The following is a 21,901-nucleotide window of genomic DNA, read 5'->3' as shown; positions in this document are numbered from 1 at the left end:
TTGTTTTCTATTAATCTGCGTTAGGCCGTGTTCTTTGTTTGAAATGTCAGAAGAGTAATTGCATTCCAGTGAATTTATGTTATTGAGATATTCTTCCAAAATAATAAACTCTTTTTTTTCCTCCCCTCCCCGCTCTCCTGCCTGCAGACTACCTGGCAAAGCACGGCCGCCTCAGCGAGCTGGAGGCCAGGAGGAAATTCTGGCAGATCTTGTCTGCAGTGGAGTATTGTCACAACCGCAACATTGTTCACAGGGACCTGAAGGCAGAGAATCTGCTGCTGGATGGACACATGAACATCAAAATTGCTGGTACTTTTTCATTCTGTTTCCTTTGCTTTGGTTTGCATGATGTCAGTGACGTTTAGAAGGCACCAGTAGATTTATGATGCATTGACCAATGGCTGGAAGCTGCTTGCAGGACTCCGCAGGCAGAAGTTGGAATATAACAGTTGGGTTTTACGTTGTTTAGCAAGGTAAAACCTAAAGCCAGGAAGGCAGCAACTACTCTGTCAGAAGGACAACGATGTGAAACTATGCATTTTGGTGAAGCTCTGTGTCCGTGAAATAGTTACAAACTGGATGGTTGTAGCTTGCATCACATTAGCTTCTGGTGGCCAATGAACGCTGCACCTGAGACAAGATGGCTACGGGTTAGTTGGTTGGTGTTGTTTCCGTCTCAGCGTAAACGACCCCCAAGAAAGGCTGATCATCCAGCTTGGTGAAATTTCTCTTTTTTTTTTTTTGGCTGTCCAAATGCCACGCTCGGACCAGCAGCTGTGCTAACAGCGTGCGGCTGAGGAACCAGGTCTCACTTTCTCGAGTCCCAAAAGTTCTGCGTGCTCCGTCAAGTGCTGGTGCTTTAAATGGTGTGTTTTATTTCTGGCGTTGAAGCCTTTTAACGTTGGAAAAAACATTGACAGTAGACGGAAATCAAAGTAACAGAACAACTACAATAAAAATTGTGAAAAAGGCTGGACATATTCCAGACAAACTGTGCACCCGTTTTTCAGCAAATTTGAGCAAAAGTTTCCACATTTCTTCGAATTCCGTCTGCCACCTCTTTCCACAAAAGGTCAGTTTTTCCAGGGCAACACGGCTTGTAATTCCTTTCACCGATCTGGCCTTTTTTCCAGAATCGGGAAATTGACTTCTGAGCCCAAAAGAGTCTAGTCTATTACTCTTGATTTACTTGGGCATATAACAAAGTATATTAACGCCAGCACAAAGAGTTTCATAATCCTACATGTAGTCCAACAGTTTTTGAGAGGATCTGTCCCACTTCTCTTCCAATCTCTTTGTCATTTCGGGCATTCCCAAACACAATGAATTAGAGTGCCTTGTCCTTCCACACCAGGGGTCTCAAACTGGACCTCAAACGGCCGCAGTGGGTGCAGGCTTTTGTTCCAGCCAAACAAGCACACACAAGTTAACCATTCATGTAGGTATGCATGGTGATAGCTTCTGGGCCTGAAGACATGTCCACTTCTGTTCCTGCAAGTGTCATTAGCCTTTACCAAACGTAACTCTGAGAGTGAGCAGACTCAGAGGACGTATGAGCAAATGTGATGTTTGAAATAGAAAGTACACCATGTGCGCAGGGCAGGAGCCGCATCCCACATGTCCGCTTTCATCTGTTTACTTTCCAGCAATTGAATCAAACAAGCGAGAATAATCATTGTATATGCTGCTATCGACTGCACTTGTGTCACCAGTCCTCTGCTTCGACGGGAGTCGTGTATCTTATATTGAGACACGCTATGGGCTAAATATGACCGTCTAAATGCTAGCCGTACAGTATTACATCAGAGTAATACCAATGACCTTTTATTAGCATCACGCCTAACTCCCAAGTGCAATTTAGAGGGAAATAAATTCTGAAGCAGTTTTTTAAAGTTCGCAGTATCGAAATGAAGCTTCACATTTTTGACAGGTTCCAAACTCTTCCATTCCCGTGTGGTGTCCCTCCTATTCTTAAATGCCATCTCTGACTGTGTGAAGCTCAACCCGGCCGTGATCAGTCAAAGAAAGGTCATCTCATGGTGACCGCAGAGGAGAAAGTGAAAGAGACAGCAGGCGGTGGCCTTAATGTTTTTACTTCAAACAGCCATATATAACATTCAAGCTCTTGATGCCCGGGAAGGTTTGCAGCAAAAATACTGTTTAAAATGGAATAAAGGTGAAATAATGCGCCATCAACCTTCGACCTTTCCTGAGGCCTGAAGAGTTCTTATTGGCTCGATGTTGGGTTGTGCGAAGACGGTGCAGGAGGATTCATGCTCAATTTAACTGAGTTGACAGTTTAAACAATTTCAAAACCATGCAAGAGAATCTGTTTGATTTTTAAGGAAGGTGACCTTTCGCTTCGTGGCTGTGTTTCCTCAGTACGGTTTTCCACTAAAGAAGACACATGAGAAATGCCAAAAGTGAAATGATCAAATGCAACTTAATTAGACCATTTGTGCTCTGCCATGCAATAACATCTTGATGCGTTTTAAATCTTACTACGTCCTTCAGCTGTACGTGTCATTTTAAACATGACCCAGCAGGTCAGTTGTGCTGCAGTTGCTCTAGGTTTGGGAGGTGCTGAAGTCAGTAGCCGGTGAATTCATTTGAATCTCTTGTTGGTGTTTTGTCAGCAAAACATTTGAATGTTTCAAGCTCAGGCACATTTGCATGAAAATCGACTTTGTGGATTTTGTTAAGGAACATGTAGGCGAACCGTTTCATCAAAGCAACTTCACCACCAGTGTATTTGGGCATCTTAATATCTAGGTTAATATTATGCCAGGGCTTTTGTGCTCAAAACACATCCTCAACCTTCTTGTGCTTTCTGTCAGCAGCCTGCAGCGTGTCTGAGGCTCCACCGTCAACCTGTCTCCTCACGGTGCTGCTGCTTTAAATGGGTCGCAGCTACGTGTGACAGAGAGTGCACAGAGTGACTCCTCTTTGTCTGCATTGCCTTGACTGCAGTTAGACTGCTGGTTAATCAAGTCGTATTCTGAATGCTGCTGCTGCTAACTGTACGCCAACATTCACCTAAATACAACCTAAAGACGTTTCCGTATTTCTCTCTTTTTTTAGCTTATTTACCGCATGTGTTTGTGATTTTTTTTTTATGGCGTGTGTCTTTGTGTGTATGCTCCATTGTGTACCCGTATCACCTCCAGCCTGATTATATAAACAGATTTTATTTATTTGTTTTGCCGTGCTTTTTTTCTGTTTATATAACTGTGTCGAATTGTGGGAAGAAAGTGCTGCGGGTGGAGGGTGAAGTGAGCCACACCGTCTGCTCCTCATGCAGCCCGGTCTGGTCAAGTGTTGCGGATAAGATGATTTTTTTTTTTTTTTTGGAACGCTTATGTTATTACTTAAAATGATTATTATTTTTGCTGAATCACTGCTGTATTTGCCGAAAAAAGGTTGATTTGTTGAATATTGATAGAGTCGAGGCACATGCAGGTAACTGGTATTGAAACCTCATGACACAAGTTACTGGGAGGAAACTTGTGTGTGCTTATAGTAAGGTGCGCTTAATAGTTCAGAAATGATGGTTTATACATGGAAATAAAGAGTAAAGGAGACTCTGTTCTGTTGTGTTGCTGGTCGACAGTGGAATGGTATTTTAGACGTTTGAAATGAAAGTCATCATTGAACCGAGTCATCTTCCTCCACCCATATTTTACTATGCATTCACCTGTCTGTTAGCAAAATAACTGAAAAACTTTACTGAGATTAAGTTTAATTGTCAGGATAATCTGACAAGAAACCAATGATCGCAGTGTCATCAGAATACAGGCATGACTTCCAGCTGCTGCTATTTCTCCACCTAGATAGTTCAAATAACAAACATAAAATGGTGACTGAATTTGTTTTCTTATTGTATGTTATCACTTCTCTCATTTGTGGGTTAATGTGGCTGTTGTCATTGTTTTATTGATTAGATTGTCTGGTTCTAAAGGGAAAAAAAAGTTTCTTGGTGCAGGTTTGTCCTCTCTGTTTTGAACTCTGTTGACAAATTTAAAAGCAGCAGAAAACTCACCTGACCTCTTTGGTTTTTGAATACTCCCGAATAATACTGGAGATTTGTCGCAATAGCATATTTTAGCATGGTAGCATGCACATCTTTATAGTGTGTGTTTGTACACCATGCCATATTTGTGTTTTAAGTCTTATCTTAGAAGCAAAATAATGTGTTCCCTCGCTCACACGGAACACGTGGGATAGTAAAACACGCTTGAATAAATGACAGGATGCGTTTGCCCATCACTATTTTAAACTCTTGCCCAACTGAATCAGAAAAGGAGATGATTAACTGGAAAGTGTTTTAGAGTTATGGGAAATGAAGGAAGGGGAGGCACTGAGTCACTGCATACAAGCAGCTTGGCTGTGTGCTTCGGAGGTTGTAGCTTTTTTTTGACTTAATGAAAGGCAGACGCGAAGCTCTCGGGGGCTTCGGCTGTTCGTGCAAGTGTGCGTTGGACACTTTCTGATCCATAGATAAAATCTGACAAGTCATTGAAAAGCCTTTTATGACCTCACTTGGTCCCCAGAGGAGGTTACCTCATAAAACTGCTCAGTGGAATGTTTATTTCATTATGTAAAAAACCTGCAGACCCCCACAGCCACGCTCCCTCTCACTTCTTTAATCTGTGCTTTAATCTGAGCCTGCTCATTTGTCCATCTCCCTCCCGGATACAAAGTTTATTGTGCAGTGAAACCAACCCACCTGAATTTGCTATCTTGTCTCCTGAAGACTTTGGATTTGGGAACTTCTTCAAGCCCGGTGAGCCCCTGGCCACGTGGTGCGGCAGTCCACCCTACGCTGCCCCGGAGGTCTTCGAAGGTCAACAGTATGAGGGACCACAGTTGGACATCTGGGTAAGCACGAACAGCTTTGTCTGGTTCTTCATTTATATTTAACGGATGAGCAACTTTGGGCTGAACCATTGATCGCCTTCTCACAATTGAAAACGTTTTTTTATGTTTTCATTTCTCAGGAGATCAGGTAAAACCCAGATGTAAAAACAAAGGCAACTATGGCCCATGATGCATTTCAACATCACATGCCCATTCCAGCCCTTGATATGGCTGTTGGCTCGGCTAATCTGTCCAGCTTCACTCGCTTTACAGGATCACTGAGACAGTGAGGCACACACACACAACTAATGTGAGATAGTGAGGGAGTGGAACAGACCTCCGATCACAGGTTAAATAAAGGCAGAGACTGCTCAGCTGCATGTGTCTCAGTGAACTGACTCCACGGGTCGACTTTTTTACTTACAACGGACCTAAGTGTCTACTCACAGATACTCACCAATATCTTAGACCTTCAGCAGTGTGGTGTGAGGCGATGTTACGCTCTGGAGTGTTTCATGTTGACTCGCCGCTCTGCTGACTTAAAATGACATCACGGTAATCAATGATGAATGAAAATGGCATGACACAAGTTCAGGTAAGGAGACCGCAACTTGAAACTCTCATGTGACTAACTTGAAATGGTGTTGGTCATGGAGCTGATGACAATCCAAGTCTGAGGACCACAACTGGAAACTCTCAGCAGCATTGAATGAATCCTCCTCAGAGTCTTTGTCACTTGTCATTCTCTGCTGTTTGCTCTGTTTCGAAACTTCAGTCGTTTAAAATCTGTATCCAGGTTTCAAATACAATACATTTGAAATCCTTGCCTTAGTAATAGTGTGCAATGTTTAGATATCATTTTTTAAAACACTATATGAACTGTGAAGATTGCACCTATGCTTGATTTGAAGAAGAAATTCGCAGTTATCGTCCAGAGAAAAGGCAATTCAAATGCCCCCGAAAATCCCTGAGCCCGAGTTACTGTCCCAGCTTGAATGTGCCCTGCACCGTTCGGCTGGAATTCCTAGCTGTCGATGATGTTTTCATGCACTTATCAGTTTCATTTCTTTATTTCAGCCGCATTATATTGTGGTACAGAATCCTACATGATAAAGCATTATACATTGTGGCGTTTAATTCCTTAGTACTTGTTGGTTTATTTTGCACGTTGATGTACATTTAATTAACGAATGAAGTCCCATGCGGCTTGAAGACAAATGAGGTTGCCAAATATGCAGCTCCCCAAGGTTGCACATCTGCTTGTTTTCCCATCTGTCGCCCAGGTGACTTGAGGGGGAATTAAAACTGGAGAAATGTCCTTCCCAATTTGACAAATAAGCCCGGAGACCTCTCCTGAACGTGGCACTGCTGAAGAGAAGGGATCGTATCACATTAATGTTAGATTCACGGCTGCACAACTTCCGGACAGCCTGAGACATCGCTGTGTTTCTGTTGCGTTCCAGAGCATGGGGGTGGTGCTGTACGTGCTGGTGTGCGGTGCGTTGCCCTTCGATGGGCCCACCTTGCCTGTTCTCCGCCAGAGAGTCTTGGAAGGCCGGTTTCGCATCCCGTATTTTATGACTGAAGGTAAGACAAGGAGCTGGAGTCCAGTGCTGGAGTGACTCATGACTTTCTGAAGGTCTCTGCTGTGTTATTGACTCCAACATCATCTTTCTAAACAATGCATATTTATGTGCTTAAAGTTATTTTGGCTCACTTTTCAAACGGCTGTGCTCTTGAATGGACTACAGATTAAACCCAGAGCTTTTTATGTAACCTGGGAAAGAACCAGTGAAGCTTTCCAGCATAAGGCCGTCTGTCTTTCAACAGATACTTCTGCCTTCCTGACTCACTCCTTCTGCCTGTGAGGCATCTTCCTGTTCTTCTGTCAGTTTTTTTGTCGTTTTCTTTTTCACCGTATGACTTCTGCAGTCTGCTCTCCGCAGGGGGATCTTGGGGGGGGGGTGTGTTTGTTGAGAACCTTGAAACCATTAACACACAAGAATTATGTAGGAGTGAAATGACACTTCTCCTGCGAGACATTTGCTGAAAATGAGGAACATAGTGTGCAGAAATGGCTCACGGAAAAGGAAGCTGTGCTGACAACATCAGAGTTCCCTGCCAGTGCGTCGCGAGTTAGCAGACAGGACACTTCACGCAGTCACCGGTGAAGCTTCACATTTGACCCCAACCACACTGACCCACAAGTGTTTAACGTTTATCCTGGACAACCACAAGGCATTTTTCTTTTATTCTGCTGATGAACTGTCAGTAATTGAATTGGATTTCTTGATGAGGACTCCAACAGCTCAGGAGAAAATTGCAGCAGCATTCATGTTTTGAACTGTGAGAGGAAAGAAAGGTGAAACAACTGGGTTCGCCTGAAGGTGGATTTGAAGCGGGGCCTCCTTGCTATGGAGACAGAAATATCCTGGATGATTACTGTGTAAAGGAATAGCATTCCACAGTGAGAAGTTTGCCGAAGCATATCTAGTCATTCAGCCTCACTTTCAAGGGGCTTCATTGCACAAGGGTCAGTGTGGCTTCTCTTTCAAGTGAGACAACAAGATTTTTCACTTGCCTAGTCACTGGAAGGCGTCAACGTAATTTTGGAAGGTAATGGATTTGCGACACCACAATAATAGTTGACTCTGTGACTGCCAAAGCAAAGAAAAGGTGCCTTGTTCGCCACCATGTGTAGACTGATCGACACAGTGCTTCGTTTTGTATTAAAAAGTCACTTTTATCTGAAGTCTCCGAGCGCCTTTACCCGACCCCCTTGAAGCAACTCGACACCGCTGGCATGGTGCTGGAGTTGAGTCATGGTGCCGTAATGTTCCACAGTATCAATCAGCCAGCGAGTCAGTTATGTGTGACCCCTTACACCGACAGACCTTTCACTGGTGTTGGCACTAGTCTCTACTGTTGCTATAAACATAGTTTTGGACAGTCGGTCTTGATTAGATGCACTGGCATGGTGAGTCAGGTCAGGTTGGAAGTATAGGGCTGAGGGCACTTGTGCGTGTGGTTGGGAAAAAGATGTCAGGCCTCAAAACACATGTTGGGAAGTATGTCGTGTAAAACATCTCAGAGAGAATCAGGAAGACGGTGTTTAGTGGACAAAGCTGAGGGCCACAGCAATATACATTGGCAAAACGTCTTATTTTACCACGTTCATTATTCACGGTGATACTTCAGCGATATATAAATTCAGCCCAGAATGTCCTCTCAAGGTGCTGGTTAAAGCGAGCCCCGGTATGTTGGCGAGGATGCTGGGAGGCAGATAGGAATGCAGCCAGGGCTGTGGGGGTGCTGGCAGGCCGTGGTTGTGATGCCAGAGGATCTGTAATCCTGTTAAGCAGCCAGCTGTGTGTGACGTCAAACTCATCCAGTTATTAACTCGAGGTCAGAAGCTCCCATCAGGAGGGCTGTGAAGTCTGGGAGATTTGGTTCATGCTGCTGAAATTAACTGCAAAGAGTGTCAAGGAGCTGGTCACATTTTGATCACAGTTTTATTGAAAAAAAAAAAAACGTTTTTTTCTTTTGTTTACAGTGTAAGAATGTTTTTTTTCTGAATGAAGTCTGTATTCAATCTCTATGAGGCTTTAGTTAATGTATTAATTTTACATAACCAGGAGCACATATCGACCTATATTGTTGTTATTCAAACACAGAACATTAACATCTGTGGCTAAAGGCCACCGAACACATCACAGGCACATCTGACAACGACAATGATAATGATAGCTGCGGCCCAATGTATCTGTAGACAATGCGAATCTGTGAGCAGTTTGTGCAGGTGACATATTTGTTATTTGTAAAAGTACATTTATCAGCAGCATGACAGTTGTTCTTTGACACTCATAGCATATATTGCATAGTTCATCTGTCTCATCATGTTTCATCAACACTGTAGCTGACTCTTCAGTCAAAGGGAAGCAAAATGGGGCTCCTTTAACATAAAAGTCTTCATAGTCTTTCGGCATTTCCCATCAGGATCTGCCACACCAAGTCTGCCTCATCCTGATGTCCTCATTTATGGCATGATGTACCCCATCGGTCGTCTTCCTTTTCCTCCATGTCTAAGATTCTTCGTCCAACATGTTGCTTCTGTGTGACTCCTCCAGACTGTGAGCATCTCATCCGAAGGATGCTGGTCCTGGACCCATCGAAGCGACTCTCCGTGACTCAGATCAAGGAGCACAAGTGGATGGCCCTGGACGTTCCCACTCAGCGACCGGTTCTGTACCAGCCGCCTCTGCCGGCCGAGGATGATGTCGGCATGGGAGAGTACAGCGAGCAGGTCCTGCGCTTGATGCACAGCCTGGGTATCGACCAGCACAAGACTGTGGAGGTACGTTTTTTAGGGTTTTACCAAGAACAGAGCTTTTATTTATTCATCCCTTTGTAACTTTAAATGGACAGATGTGATGTTTGAATTGCCCACCAATGTTTTCTATCTCATCAGTCTTTGCAGAACAAAAGCTACAACCACTTTGCTGCTATCTACTACCTGCTGGTGGAGCGACTCAAGGCCCATCGCTGCAGCTTCCCCGTGGAACAGAGGCTCGACGCCCGGCAGCGGCGGCCCAGCACCATCGCAGAGCAGACCGTTGTCAAGGTAACCATAGGGGGTTTTGTTGATGGTGAGGTGCTGAATAATCTGCACAGAGATCTCTATCAGTTTGATCAAAGCTGTGTTATTCACACCTGCGCAGAAGAGTCGCATGACGCAGCCCTTTCCTTGATTTTCATCTGACCGGGTTGCCTCTCACCCTTGATCTGACTCTTTTGCTTTCTTTAGATTGGGAATTTAAAATCAGGCTGTATTTTGCGGCACGTTGTAAAAGCCTGTCTATTCTTTTTTTCTTGTGTAACTCATCCAACAGAAGGTTGAGGGACTGATCGCATCTTTGTTTTTGCTACCACAGTCAACGAGCGGTTCTGCCCAGGTGGGTCTGCTGCCACAGGGTGTTCGTCTGCTGCGTTCCCCTGCTGTTCCCCAAGTCTCAGATGCTTTCACCTTCTCCCAGACTGCAAGTAACCTGGAGCAGAATTTCATGGTCGAAGACGTCAACACACCTAAAGTAGGTCCCTCTTGCATAACTGGCAGACTTGAATCTGAGAGGTGCGACTTTAAACACACCAAACGTTCTGAGCTTTTCCAGTCCTCACTTTCAATATTATGGACCGTCTTCAATTGCAAGTCAAGCTTTTTGTCACATCCATTTGTCTCAAGTTACATTTCTAGTGTTCAGTTCAGTGTGTGCAGTTCATGAAAGAATGTCACGAAAAAGGTGGTTCTTCAGCATTGAACAGCTGATGAGTGGTTTTCTTACGTCATCTGTAAGTCACCTCCCACCTAGCACTCACTGAATTCATAGTTAATTTAGACGCATGAACAAAAATGCCATGAGGGATTATTCCAGCAACATTTGACTGTCATTCCCTTTGATGGGCTTTCGAACCGCGTCTGAAACGGATGCGCTTGTCTGTGAGTGTTTGCGCTCGCGCTCCAAAGTGCAGCTGACTTGTCCTCTCTCCTAACCTTTCATCCAGCTCCGTGACCAGTCAGCTGTCCACACACACACACACAGATTCATTTTGGAAATGAGGGCTCAGCGTCTGCCTCAGTGCTCACACTTCTCATGTAATGACGTTTGTCAGGCCGGTAGATCATTAGCAGAGTAGTTCACCAACACGCTAGTCCGACAGCGGCTAATACAATTTAATAAATCATTCATCATAACCCAGCGGCTGTTGCCGTGTTTTTGTGCTGCTGAACATGACAGGCAGCGCGAACTAAACATTGTCCAGATTTGAAGTGTCAATGTTTTGAAGCCAAATAAGAAGAGAAAGAAAAGGAAGGAAGAAAACAGTTCGGCGATCACAGGTTGTCCGTGCTAAACTTTCACCAGCATTTTTGTTTTTATCGGACAATTCTGAAGCAGTTGGAAGGTCCACAATTATAAATAATCTGCACTGTTCATTCATCTGTGACACAAGTGGAAGTGTTTAAATTTCTTAGTCTGAAAGCCCCTGAAACAATAATTATTAAGAGCGATGTATAAGTTAAGAGACGCGGTGCTGGAGTTTGTATTTGGAGTATGAATTTGAAAATGCCCAGAATGTGCTCACGTACACACATTGTTGTTTTGAAATTTGAGCGCTGTTTTGTTGCATTGGAAATATCATTGAGGTCAATGAGCTCAGTGGCACCGCAGGTGGCAGTAGAGGTCTGGAACTCTACACACAGTAGGCAGGAAAAAGTGCAGCTCTCACCCTGCAGAGAGTGATGAAATACTTGAAAAGTGGATCCAGATGGTAACTGGGATCACCAGCAAAGTTTAATCATCTGTTCTGTCGCCCACTATCAACATGTTCCGAAAAATTTCATTGAGGTCTGCTCACTGGTTCTGGCAGGAGGTGACAATGCACACATGACATGTGGTCTCAGTTTCACCATTTTGTTTCTGATACAGTATGTTTTAGGTGAAAGTGTGTCCCAGAACTGTTGGCTTGGCAGTGCTTCTCTCTAAAACAGTAAAATTTTAACATTTGTAACATCACTTCAGTGAAGATCTGGAATGCTGAGCACACTAAAGATGAATTGTGCAGATCACGCTCTTGCTTTTGATGGTGGGGGGTGGGGGGTGGGAGGGTGTATGTCACTTGTTTTGTCGTTGCTAGTGCGAAGCAGAACGGGACAGTGAGAAAAAAGAGCGCGTGTTATCTGCGTGAACAGAGTGGGCTTATGTAAGAGGTCTTGTGATGATGATGTGACCTAATGTGAAGCTGAGTGAACACACATGGACAGGAAGCTGCTGCACGACTCCAGCGATCAACACCCTGTGACTGTGTGCCCAGAGCTCATCTTGTGTTTCAGGCTTTGGCTCCACTCCTTTTGTTCCGTCAAGATTCGCCTCTCACTTCTTCCCTTTTATCATCTCATGACCTCTTGTGATTCTTTTCACCACCGCTGCTTTTCATCATCGGTGTGTGTGTGTGTGCGCGCGGCTGTTTGTGTGTTTAAGCTGTTGAGTAACAGCATTCCGGCTGAGAACCCTGGAGAAAGCAGATGGAGGGTTGGGCAAAGTCTCCCAGTTACTGCAGAGGTTCATCCACATGATCTTTGTCTATGTTTTGTGGGCTTTGATCGCACATGGATCTTTGGACTGCTTGTCCTCCGTCTGTTTTTTCCCTCAAAACAAATGCCGCATTGATCCTCTTAAAGGAAGCCAAGATTCAAGCTGCCGCATCAAGACGACAGCTGCAGTTCTTTACCTTTGACCTACTGACACGTGGTCTCTATGAAAGCTTGACTGTAATGTTGAGTCAGTCATTATTATTGTGTCTCACGCATGAGAAATGTTCAGGTTTTATTTCATGGTTGAACAGGTGCTGCAACTGATGTGTAACTGATAGTTTGCTTTTGCTGTCGTGCTCCAGGTGAATGGCTGCCTCCTGGACCCTCTGCCTCCGCCTACTGTGCTCAGAAAGGCCTCCGTCTCGTCTCCTAGCAACATGATGGAGACATCAATTGACGAGGGCATTGAGACGGAGGAGCCCGACGCAGAGGACGATCCGCCCCACCTCCTTCTGGCCTATCAGACGTCTCGTTTCGGCCAGCGGCGGCACACCCTGTCTGAGGTCACCAACCAGCCTGGGACCTCCACCCAAGGTTTGGACTCATGGCCAAGCGCATGTCTGTTCCTCACTAACCCAAAAACACTTGACAGGTAAACTGTTTGCTCTGGGCCACAATCCCTCTATGGGAAGTGTGGATTCGGACATCGGCTACGACATGGGCTCCATGCAAAGTGACCTGGGCTTACTGGAGGACCCGCCGGCTCTCAGTGAAGTTGCACCTGGCTCCAGGTCCAGCCACGGTGTTGCCCCGGCGCCATTCTTGAACAGTCGGCCCGCCAACCCAGCCATGGCTGCTCTGACCTCCCAGCACAGGGAGACGCACAACCGCTCCCCCATCAGCTTCAGGGAAGGGCGTCGAGCCTCCGACACCTCGCTCACCCAAGGTCAGAACTGCCCTCTCAAACATTTGTTGCAATGAAAGTAACTTTGTGTTGTTATCATGAGAAGGTCATTTGGGTGGTGACTGGCAGAAAACAATCACAGCCACTGAGGCTGGTTCAGGTTTAAGGACTGAAATCAATGTTGAAAGGCTCTGAAAGGTTCATGTCCTGGAGGTGGACTTATGCAGGAAGCTGAAGCATGAAGTTAACACTTATTTAAACCACATGAAAAGCCTCATCATGGCTGCTGATGTTGTGTCCCATGAAGCTTGCAAAAGAGGAACCACCGTTGCTGTGGTGAAAGAAGAATGTTTCCAGGCACAGATTCACACAAAAGGCAGCAGCGCATTAAACACTCTTGTTTTACTGCCTTCATCTGCTGCTCTCTCTTGCTCCGGGTAGAGAGGTGAGACGTGATAATGCAAGGTCTGAAGTGATGTGACGTGACGTGAGACCGAAGATGCAACTCACCAAATCATTTCATATATATATAGAGAGAGCGCTTGAGGCTCATTTGTGCATCTCCCACAATGCACGTTGAAGTGACTCGCTTGTGTCAGAACTGGAGGTCAGTCCAGCCCAAAACAAGTCGCCCATCCAGCCGTCTGATTCCGGTATGAACGCATTTGTTGTTTTTGACTGCTGCGTTTCCTCCCGCCGTGCATCCACCTGTGGGTCACTGACTGAGCGCCAGTCCTCTCTTTGCCCCCCTCTTCTCTTTCACACACTTTCCATCCCGTCCTCCTCTCTCCGCTCCTGCTGATGCCTCTGATTCATCTCATGAATCAGACTTGGATTGGAAGGTTTCAGCCCACATACCACATCGCCCTCCTCCCATCACCTTCCTCATTTCTTTCACCTGCTCTCACTCTCCTCCCTGTATCAGTCTGCGGCAGCAGGACCCGTCTGCGCGCCACATTAGAGGAGAAGCAGAGTGGAAATATAAATATAACCTTACACAACATCCATCTATATCTATCGTTCGTTCCATTGTTGGGTGCCGGCTCAGTCCAGAGCGCTGCACACAGTTGCTCTCCGTGGCAGGGATGCGGCGGCGGGCTTGCGTCAGACTGATGAGTCTGGTTTTAAATAACTCCCACCACCTCGGTGAGTCAGGCCACAACCCCTCACTGCTGGATGGGACTTTCTGTCGCGAGTGCAGTCACAAATTCGGTGACGCACTTGCAGTCAGCGGGAATGACAAGTGAAAGCCTGCACTTTTGCAGATGATGTGGCCGTTTCAAGGCTTTTGTCTGCTTCACAGGTCTGGTGGCGTTTCGGCAGCACCTTCAGCACTTGGCGAGGACCAAAGGAATCCTGGAGCTCAACAAGGTCCAGATGCTTGTTGAGCAGATGGGCTCCGGGGAAGCGGCCGCCATGGGCCCCCTGGGGCCCCAGCTTCATTTGCACAATCTCCTGGAGGTCAGTGCCGAATCGCACAAAAGCACCGCCACATTCGTCCCATCTCCACCTTGATCCGTGCAAAATGAAAAAACAGAAGGCGGCTGTGGCTGTTGTGTAATCTCAGGAGGGACGGCCAACTGCGGCTTGTTTACTGTCTCCCGTCCTCTTGGGGCCTGAAGCTTGCTCCAAATTCAAAGCATCTTTTGTCAAAGTGGCTGCCACTTGTTCTCACAAGCTTCAAGCAGAAATCACAAGAGCAGACACACATTTCAAGAGTTTCTCCAGTGGACACTGGGACCTTGTTCCTCCAGTGGAGGAGCAGGGCCACGGCTGGAGGCTGCACTTTCCCCTCACGTCCTTCCCTCACTCAGCGCCGACAGCTCCTCACTGCTTATGACGCTCGGCCCCATCATCCTTTTAATTTGCTTTCATTTCATTAAGACGCGTAATCCCTGCGGTACATGCCATTAGGAGGCCGGCATCTGCTGGATCAGTCACCACGCAGGCATTGGGCTGGTCGCACCAGCCATAATCCAGTTAGCAGAGACGGTGACGCGGCTTTATTCAAGGCTGGGGAGGAAGGTGGGGGGCGCTGTTCTAACGTCTGCTGCGTCTGTCCGAAGGGTGAAGCGTCCAAGCAGCAGGAAGGACTAGCTTTATACCAGGGTGGGCTGCAGCCCCCGCTTCTGTCGCGCAGGCAGAGCTTGGAGACACAGTACCTCACGCACAGACTACAGGTACAAACACTCACGCACCAACTCAAAGGTCCCGTGGCTCCTGACTCCTGTCCTTCCTCTGACTCTGTGTTGTTGTATGTCAGCTGAATAAGCTCAAGCAAGGGTGCTTTTTACTGCTTTACTGAAGGAGCAGGATGATGCTACAGTCTTGGCCAAAAGTTTCACGGCACCTGTGTCAAACTTGAGGCCCGGGGGCCGAATCCAGCCCGCTGGCTCATTTAGTGGGGCCGACAGGTGTCTGAGATCTTGTTATGGCTTTAAATGAAATGGAATTATTTCCATTAAATCGCACAAAAAGCAAGCTGACGTGATAAAATGTGAATGTATGTTTGAGCCAGTCAGTTTTGACAGCAGAAGCTAATGTATTGAGACCGGGATGCTAAATGTAGCCTGTAGCTAAAGGCAGAACAAGTTCCCATTCTGCAGAAATGTCACCTCCCTCATGACGTTTGCTCAGGTTTGCAGGGCGGAATGTTTGCTTGAGATTTGTCTCTCGTAGCTGATGTCGCCACATCTTTTATTGATCTATTTATTTTACATTTTTTCTATTTTCAAAGGTAAAAGTGATATTTAAGGACCTGCTAAAAAAAAAAAAACACTGGTGGCACCAGATTAGAGTCTGAATGTGGCTCGGTAAAAAGTCAAGGCTGCAGACCCGACGGTAAACTTTTGGCCAAGACTGTCGCTTTAAGTGCACCACGGTTATGATCATGTGACACTAGTTTGGAGTCCAGAATATCAACAGAATGCAAAGTGGCTCTCCTGAATGAAGTCTTCAGTCCAGCGTCTCTCTTGTGTCTTGAAGGCCAATGTCTTGGCTAACAGTCCCGCTAGCTGCCAGCTTTTCTGTAAGGAGACTCCCCGAAGTTTAGAGCAACAGCTGCAGGAGCACAGGTAACCCAGCACTGCACACGCCACCATGCTGCTCTTCTTGTCCTTGTGCTTTTGTTGCTCGGAGCGGAAGGGCTGCTGAAGTCAGCAGGAGCAGGTTTGTTGGCCGAAGATCACCACGTCATTTACTCCATTCATTTGGCTTGCTCACGCGCACATCACTCTTCCGTCATGTAAGAGTTGTGAACACGCATGTCTGCTCCATTCCAGTCGCCCACGTAAAGCTACTGTTCTTTGGAGCGTGGTACTGTCGGAGGGAGGCGTGATGTCATGTCGCTCCCTCTTTAGATCAGCTACGTGAAGGTGACGCTCGCCTGCCTCGCCTCAGTATCTGGCCACCCCCCACGTCCCTCCCTCCCTCGTAAGACGCCTCTGGACTGAAAAGTCTTGAGAGTCCCCTCAGTTTAACAAGACCTCGGCATAAAATGTACTAATTAATTTTTAAGACGCCTTCAACAGGTGCTTTCATGAACAGTGTTTACTGTAGGGGGCGCCATCACTTTCTTTATCATTGTTTCTTTACACCAACTTCTCCATAGTCTGTAACTATGACAGATGTGCAGCTGTCAAGTCGGTTCAGTGACTCACTGCTGCCACCTTATGTGGCTCATGGATTCAAACGTTTAGGGGCCCTCGCGGAGGCGCTGGCCGCCCACCCAAGGGCCCCGGCCCTACGGTTAAGAGTCCCTGGACCAGGGCTGTGTGAGCTGAGCGTGTGCATGTGTCCTCACAGGCTGAACCAGAAGAGGATGTTCCTGCAGCAGCAGACTCAGGGTCTGGGGCTGCAGACCTACTTCAATCAGATGCAGATTGCTGAGGGCTCCTTCCAGGCCGGGGCCCCCGCTGTGGACATGGCAGCTTCACAGAGCTCCCCTCAGGGCCCCTCCACTGCCCACCAGCCTCCACCTCATCAGCCCTTCGGCCACCCTCACAGCCTGACCCCCCTCATGGAGCCCGGCGAGGGCCCGCTTTACGAGCCGTACATGAGTCATGCTCACTACAGCCAGGGGCCCGCTGCATCTCACCACCACCCCCAGCAGCGTGAGGCTCCGCTGGGGGGTCTGGGCTTCAGCTACCCACCAGGCTGCGAGCAGCAGGCCCCAGGTCCCCCGGCGGACTACGACTTTCCCCTGGACATGAACCTGCTGCCCCCAGCGGCCCCTGCGGAGGGCGCTGCTGCGGCACTCCCTGCTCAGCTGCAGCCGGAGAGTCTGGCCCTGCCCGAGTTCCAGACCTCCCTCCTGGACAGCGAGATGATGGAGACGGTGGACTCTCAGCACGGCTTCGTCCTGGTCAACTGAAGGTCAAGTGAAGTGCGTGTGAGAGGCGAGTGGAAGCTGCAGGGAAGGGAGCGTGAAAAGAAAAGGATTCAGTGACTCCAAAAAACTCCACACGTGCGTTGTGATGAAGCTTAGAGAACTTTCTTCCAAATCCTCCCTCAGCTTTCCTCCCGATCTCCTTCTCCTCGGCTCTCAGTCAGTGGCTCAGCAGGAGGCAGGCGGAGGGTGCGGGCGCGTGTGAGCCGGGATGAAGCCACTCACCGGGACAGGGTGAGCCAGCGGCCGGCGGGAGCACAACTGCTGACTGTGCGCTTTGTCTTCACCGTAGGACGATGACGTCAGACTCTGTGGTTTTCTAGTAGAGATGGAACGACTGAAGAGAAAAGAGGACGGCCCTCCTTCACCAGGACCTCACTCCCGGTTTCACCTTCTCCCCGGGTCACATGAGGCGTGTGACCCGGCGGACGGTTGCTGTCATGTGACCTGACACCAGGAGGTTCTGCTCAGTTGCGTGGCCCTGGTGAGCGAGGGCCGGTGTCACCAGCTGGTGTTTGGCTGCAAAGTTTCTGTGATTAAACAGTCGATATTTTTGTGGCAATACTGAAGCAATATTAATCCTTGATGTTGTGGGGGGAGGGAGGGGGGCTCACCTGCACCTCTGATTGGCTCCAGAGTGTGACGTCACTGGAGCTCATGATGTAACCAGGAGATTATGTCTCGCTGGATGTGCAGGGTGATATGAATGTGAGAGAGAGTGTGTGTGTGAGTGTGTGAGTGTGTGTGTGTGCGCGGCTAATGATTTTGCACAATTCAGATCTTCACATTTCATGGCTCAGTGAAGTGGGCAGCGGCCTGTAGCTGTCACTCATCATGGCGAGACACAGACCAACCCACGTTTGCCCTCTGACCTCGGCGCTGCAGAACATCTGTCACGCTGGATGACTGCGCTGCTTCGTGGGCGGAGCCAGTGGCAGGGCTCAGGTGGAGGCAGCCGGAGAGTGTGGCTCAGTGTTGCGTGAGAGTCGAAGCCAAATCCGCCCGGGACGCCCGCTCACCCACAACACTGGTGTCTGGAGTCACAGAGTGAAGAAAAGCTGCACACGACACTTGGGTTCCCTGCCTCGGTTCCCTGCCTTCTGAGTGAGACGCCTGGGCTGAGGGCCGTGTCGGGAGGAGTCGGGCGTCCCAGGTGGATTTGAGCGCCGTCGGCACGACTGTGAAACGGGCGGCTGAAGAGGAGCGGGATGATCTGTGGGGAAAGGAATACTGGAGCACTTTGGACAGAAGGGGAATGTAGCCAGAGAGGACGGCGTCGTCGCCGCCGGCCTCTCGCTCCCCCGCCAGCGATGGACGTCTGCGGAGCGAGACGCAACACTTCACTGACGGTTCATTTCCTCTGAAGACGGTGACACTTTTCGGTCTGAGACGAGTGTTGTCTGTACAAACCTAGTGGTGTAGTGAGTCGGGCTCGGCTCCTGTGTGGGATGTGACTTCAGTGTTCTGTGTGCCTTTTGCTTTTTTTCACATCTAAATTAAGGATGTAAATTGAACCTTTTTCATCTCAGTTCATTGCTTTGCCTTTTTTTTGTTTCCCGAAAGTGGTAGAATCAGGTTCGACAAAGGTACCAAAACCAAAGCCCCTCAGAAGTTCCCCCGTACCACCCACCATGTGGCGTCCTGGAGCTTCTCTCTCTGCTTCTGTCCCCGCCTCCGTCTTCTTCTTCTCGGTCGATCAATCAGTGTTTGCCATTTCAAAGTATTATAGCAATATTCCTCTGAAGTTTCTAGTGGTTTCCTCGTGTCATGATTTCATCCTGATGAACTAAAATGCATCGGTCCGTCGATAGAAATACACTTTTGTATTCACCACCGTTGATGTTGGCCACACATAAGCTAACCTGCTGTTGAGATTAAAAAGGTTTATTGAACGGAACATGTCTCGTCTTGTCTTTGTCCTGGAGACACCGTCATCCATCCGCCAAGGTCACGCTCTCCTGAGGCTTCATGAGGCTTCATGAAACACTCTCCTCATTTCCAGAGGCCTGTAGATGGCGGTCTCTGCTCAGAAATCTTTGGATCTGAACAACCATTTCAACAAAGTCACCTCATTTTTCAACCCACAGCGCCACCTGCCGAGCTCTAGAAAGGTCACTGTTTCACGAAGCCTCATCTGCCCATCCCTAACCCTAACGCTAACCCTACCCCTAACCCTAGCCCTAACCCTAGCCCTAACCCTAACCCACTAACCCTAACCCTAACCCTAACACTAACCCTAGCCCTAACCCTAACCTAACCCTAACCCTAACCCTAACGCTAGCCCTAACCTAGCCCTAACCCTAACCCTAGCCCTAACCCTAACCCACTAACCCTAACCCTAACACTAACCCTAGCCCTAACCCTAACCTAACCCTAACCCTAACCCTAACGCTAGCCCTAACCTAACCCTAACGCTAGCCCTAACCTAACCCTAACCCTAACCCTAACCCTAGCCCTAACCTAACCCTAACCCTAACCCTAACCCTAACCTAACCCTAACCCTAACCCTAACCCTAACCTAACCCTAACCCTAACCCTAGCCCTAACCCTAACCCTAACCCTAGCCCTAACCCTAACCCTAACCCTAGCCCTAACCCTAACCCACTAACCCACTAACCCTAACCCTAACCCTAAACCTAACCCTAGCCCTAACCCTAACCCTAACCCTAACCTAACCCTAGCCCTAACCCTAACCCTAACCCTAGCCCTAACCCTAACCCTAACGCTAGCCCTAACCCTAACCTAACCCTAACCCTAGCCCTAACCCTAACCCTAACCCTAACCCTAAACCTAACCCTAGCCCTAACCCTAACCCTAACCCTAACCTAACCCTAACCCTAACCCTAGCCCTAACCCTAACCCTAACCCTAGCCCTAACCCTAACCCTAGCCCTAACCCTAACCCTAACCCTAACCCTAGCCCTAACCCTAACCCTCACACTAACACTAACCCTAACTCAAGCTGAAACCCTAACCCTAACCCTCGCCCTAACCCTAACCCTAACCCTAGCCCTAACCCTAACCCTAACCCTCGCCCTAACCCTAACTCAAGCTGAAACCCTAGCCCTAACCCTAACCCTAACCCTAGCCCTAACCCTAACCCTAACCCTAACCCTAACCCTAGCCCTAGCCCTAACCCTAACCCTAACCCTAGCCCTAACCCTACCCCTAACCCTAGCCCTAACCCTAACCCTAACCCTAACCCTAGCCCTAACCCTAACCCACTAACCCTAACCCTAACCCTAACCCTAACCCACTAACCCTAACCCTAACCCTAACCCTAACCTAACCCTAACCCTAACCCTAACCCTAACCCTATCCCCAACTCTAACCCTAACCTTAACCCCAACCCCAACCCTAACCCACTTAACCCTAACCCTAACCCCAACCCTAACCCACTTAACCCTAACCCTAACCCCAACCCCAACCCCAACCCTAACCCTAACCCTAACCTTAACCTTAACCCCAACCCCAACCCTAACCCACTTAACCCTAACCCTAACCCCAACCTTAACCCTAACCCCAACCCTAACCCTCACCTACCTAATCCTAACCCACCTAACCCTAACCCCAACCGCAACCCTAACCCCAACCACCCTCCCCCCAACCGACAACCACCTGACTTCTACTCAGACAACACTGTACTCAACCTCTCCACCTTATTCACACCCACCCCAGCACAACGTCAACTTCTTGAAAAAGGCCTCACCTTCATCCCCACACCCACAACCCTCGACAGGGGGGAACTTGAAAGGGATATACTCAACTATCACAGACGACTTAAACTACAGGACTATTTCAAAAACAAATCAACTACTAAAACTACCCTCACCTATCCCTCCACCTGGACACCCAACTCCTCACAAATAAACACAAATATTCTACAATTAATTAACAGAGACTTAAATTCCTTGAATAAACATAAACCTACCCCAACTCCCCAACCAGATAACATAACCCCGGAACAAAGGAAAGCCCTCCACCAACTCATCCACCATAACAACATCATAATCAAACCAGCAGACAAAGGCTCTAAAATCATAATCATGGACAGGCAGCAATATCTCCTGGAGGCAAACAGACAATTATCCAACCTAAAATACTACCAACCCATCCCCGAAACGATCCAGCCCCAAACACAAACACAAATCCGACAAATCATCCAATCCCTCTGCGAAAATAAATACATCACTGGAAAACAACGCAACTTCCTCTTCGGCCCGGACACCCCTAGACAACGACACTTTTACCTCCTCCCCAAAATACATAAAGACCCTCAGACCTGGACTGTTCCCTTTCAAGTTCCCCCAGGAAGACCCATCATTTCAGACTGCTCCAGTGCCACTTACAACCTCTCCCTATACATTGAACAATTCCTCGGTCCACTCTCCACCAAACACCCCAGTTATATTAAAGACACCTACCACTTTATAGAACTAATTCAGTCCCAAACACTTCCGTCCTCAGCCTACTTATTCACCATCGATATCGACAGTTTATATACTAACATCAATACCACCCACGGACTCCAGACTCTCAAGACTTACTTTGACCGTTTCCCGGACCCCTCCCGCCCTGACACTGAACTTCTCCGACTGATCGAAATCTGCCTCTGCAATAATGACTTTCTTTTCAATAATAAACACTACCTACAGATCCACGGGACC

The 21,901-nt window shown here is 47.9% G+C and overlaps 1 protein-coding gene across 3 annotated transcripts in view; it reads left to right on the top strand.

Moving 5' to 3' along the window:
- The window catches only part of sik2b (salt-inducible kinase 2b), a 34,078-nt gene extending 13,531 nt beyond the window's left edge, over positions 1-20,547 (top strand). For 2 of the 3 annotated variants that reach the window (XM_053872189.1, XM_053872190.1), the window contains exons 4-15: positions 148-309; positions 4,754-4,878; positions 6,321-6,444; positions 8,985-9,211; positions 9,326-9,478; positions 9,789-9,944; positions 12,307-12,538; positions 12,597-12,890; positions 14,152-14,309; positions 14,915-15,028; positions 15,834-15,922; positions 16,653-20,547. In XM_053872189.1, the coding sequence (XP_053728164.1) occupies positions 148-309; positions 4,754-4,878; positions 6,321-6,444; positions 8,985-9,211; positions 9,326-9,478; positions 9,789-9,944; positions 12,307-12,538; positions 12,597-12,890; positions 14,152-14,309; positions 14,915-15,028; positions 15,834-15,922; positions 16,653-17,220 (2,402 nt within the window). In that variant the 3' untranslated portion in view covers positions 17,221-20,547. The remainder of the gene's footprint in view (positions 1-147; positions 310-4,753; positions 4,879-6,320; positions 6,445-8,984; positions 9,212-9,325; positions 9,479-9,788; positions 9,945-12,306; positions 12,539-12,596; positions 12,891-14,151; positions 14,310-14,914; positions 15,029-15,833; positions 15,923-16,652) is intronic. The other variant, XM_053872192.1, reaches the window with a different exon arrangement.
- The last annotated feature ends 1,354 nt before the right edge of the window (positions 20,548-21,901 follow it).

This window comes from Synchiropus splendidus, chromosome 8, assembly GCF_027744825.2.
Source record: "Synchiropus splendidus isolate RoL2022-P1 chromosome 8, RoL_Sspl_1.0, whole genome shotgun sequence".
NCBI lineage: Eukaryota > Metazoa > Chordata > Actinopteri > Syngnathiformes > Callionymidae > Synchiropus > Synchiropus splendidus.
Note: the sequence above shows the minus strand (reverse complement) of the source record. Positions and strands in the feature narration are given on the sequence as shown.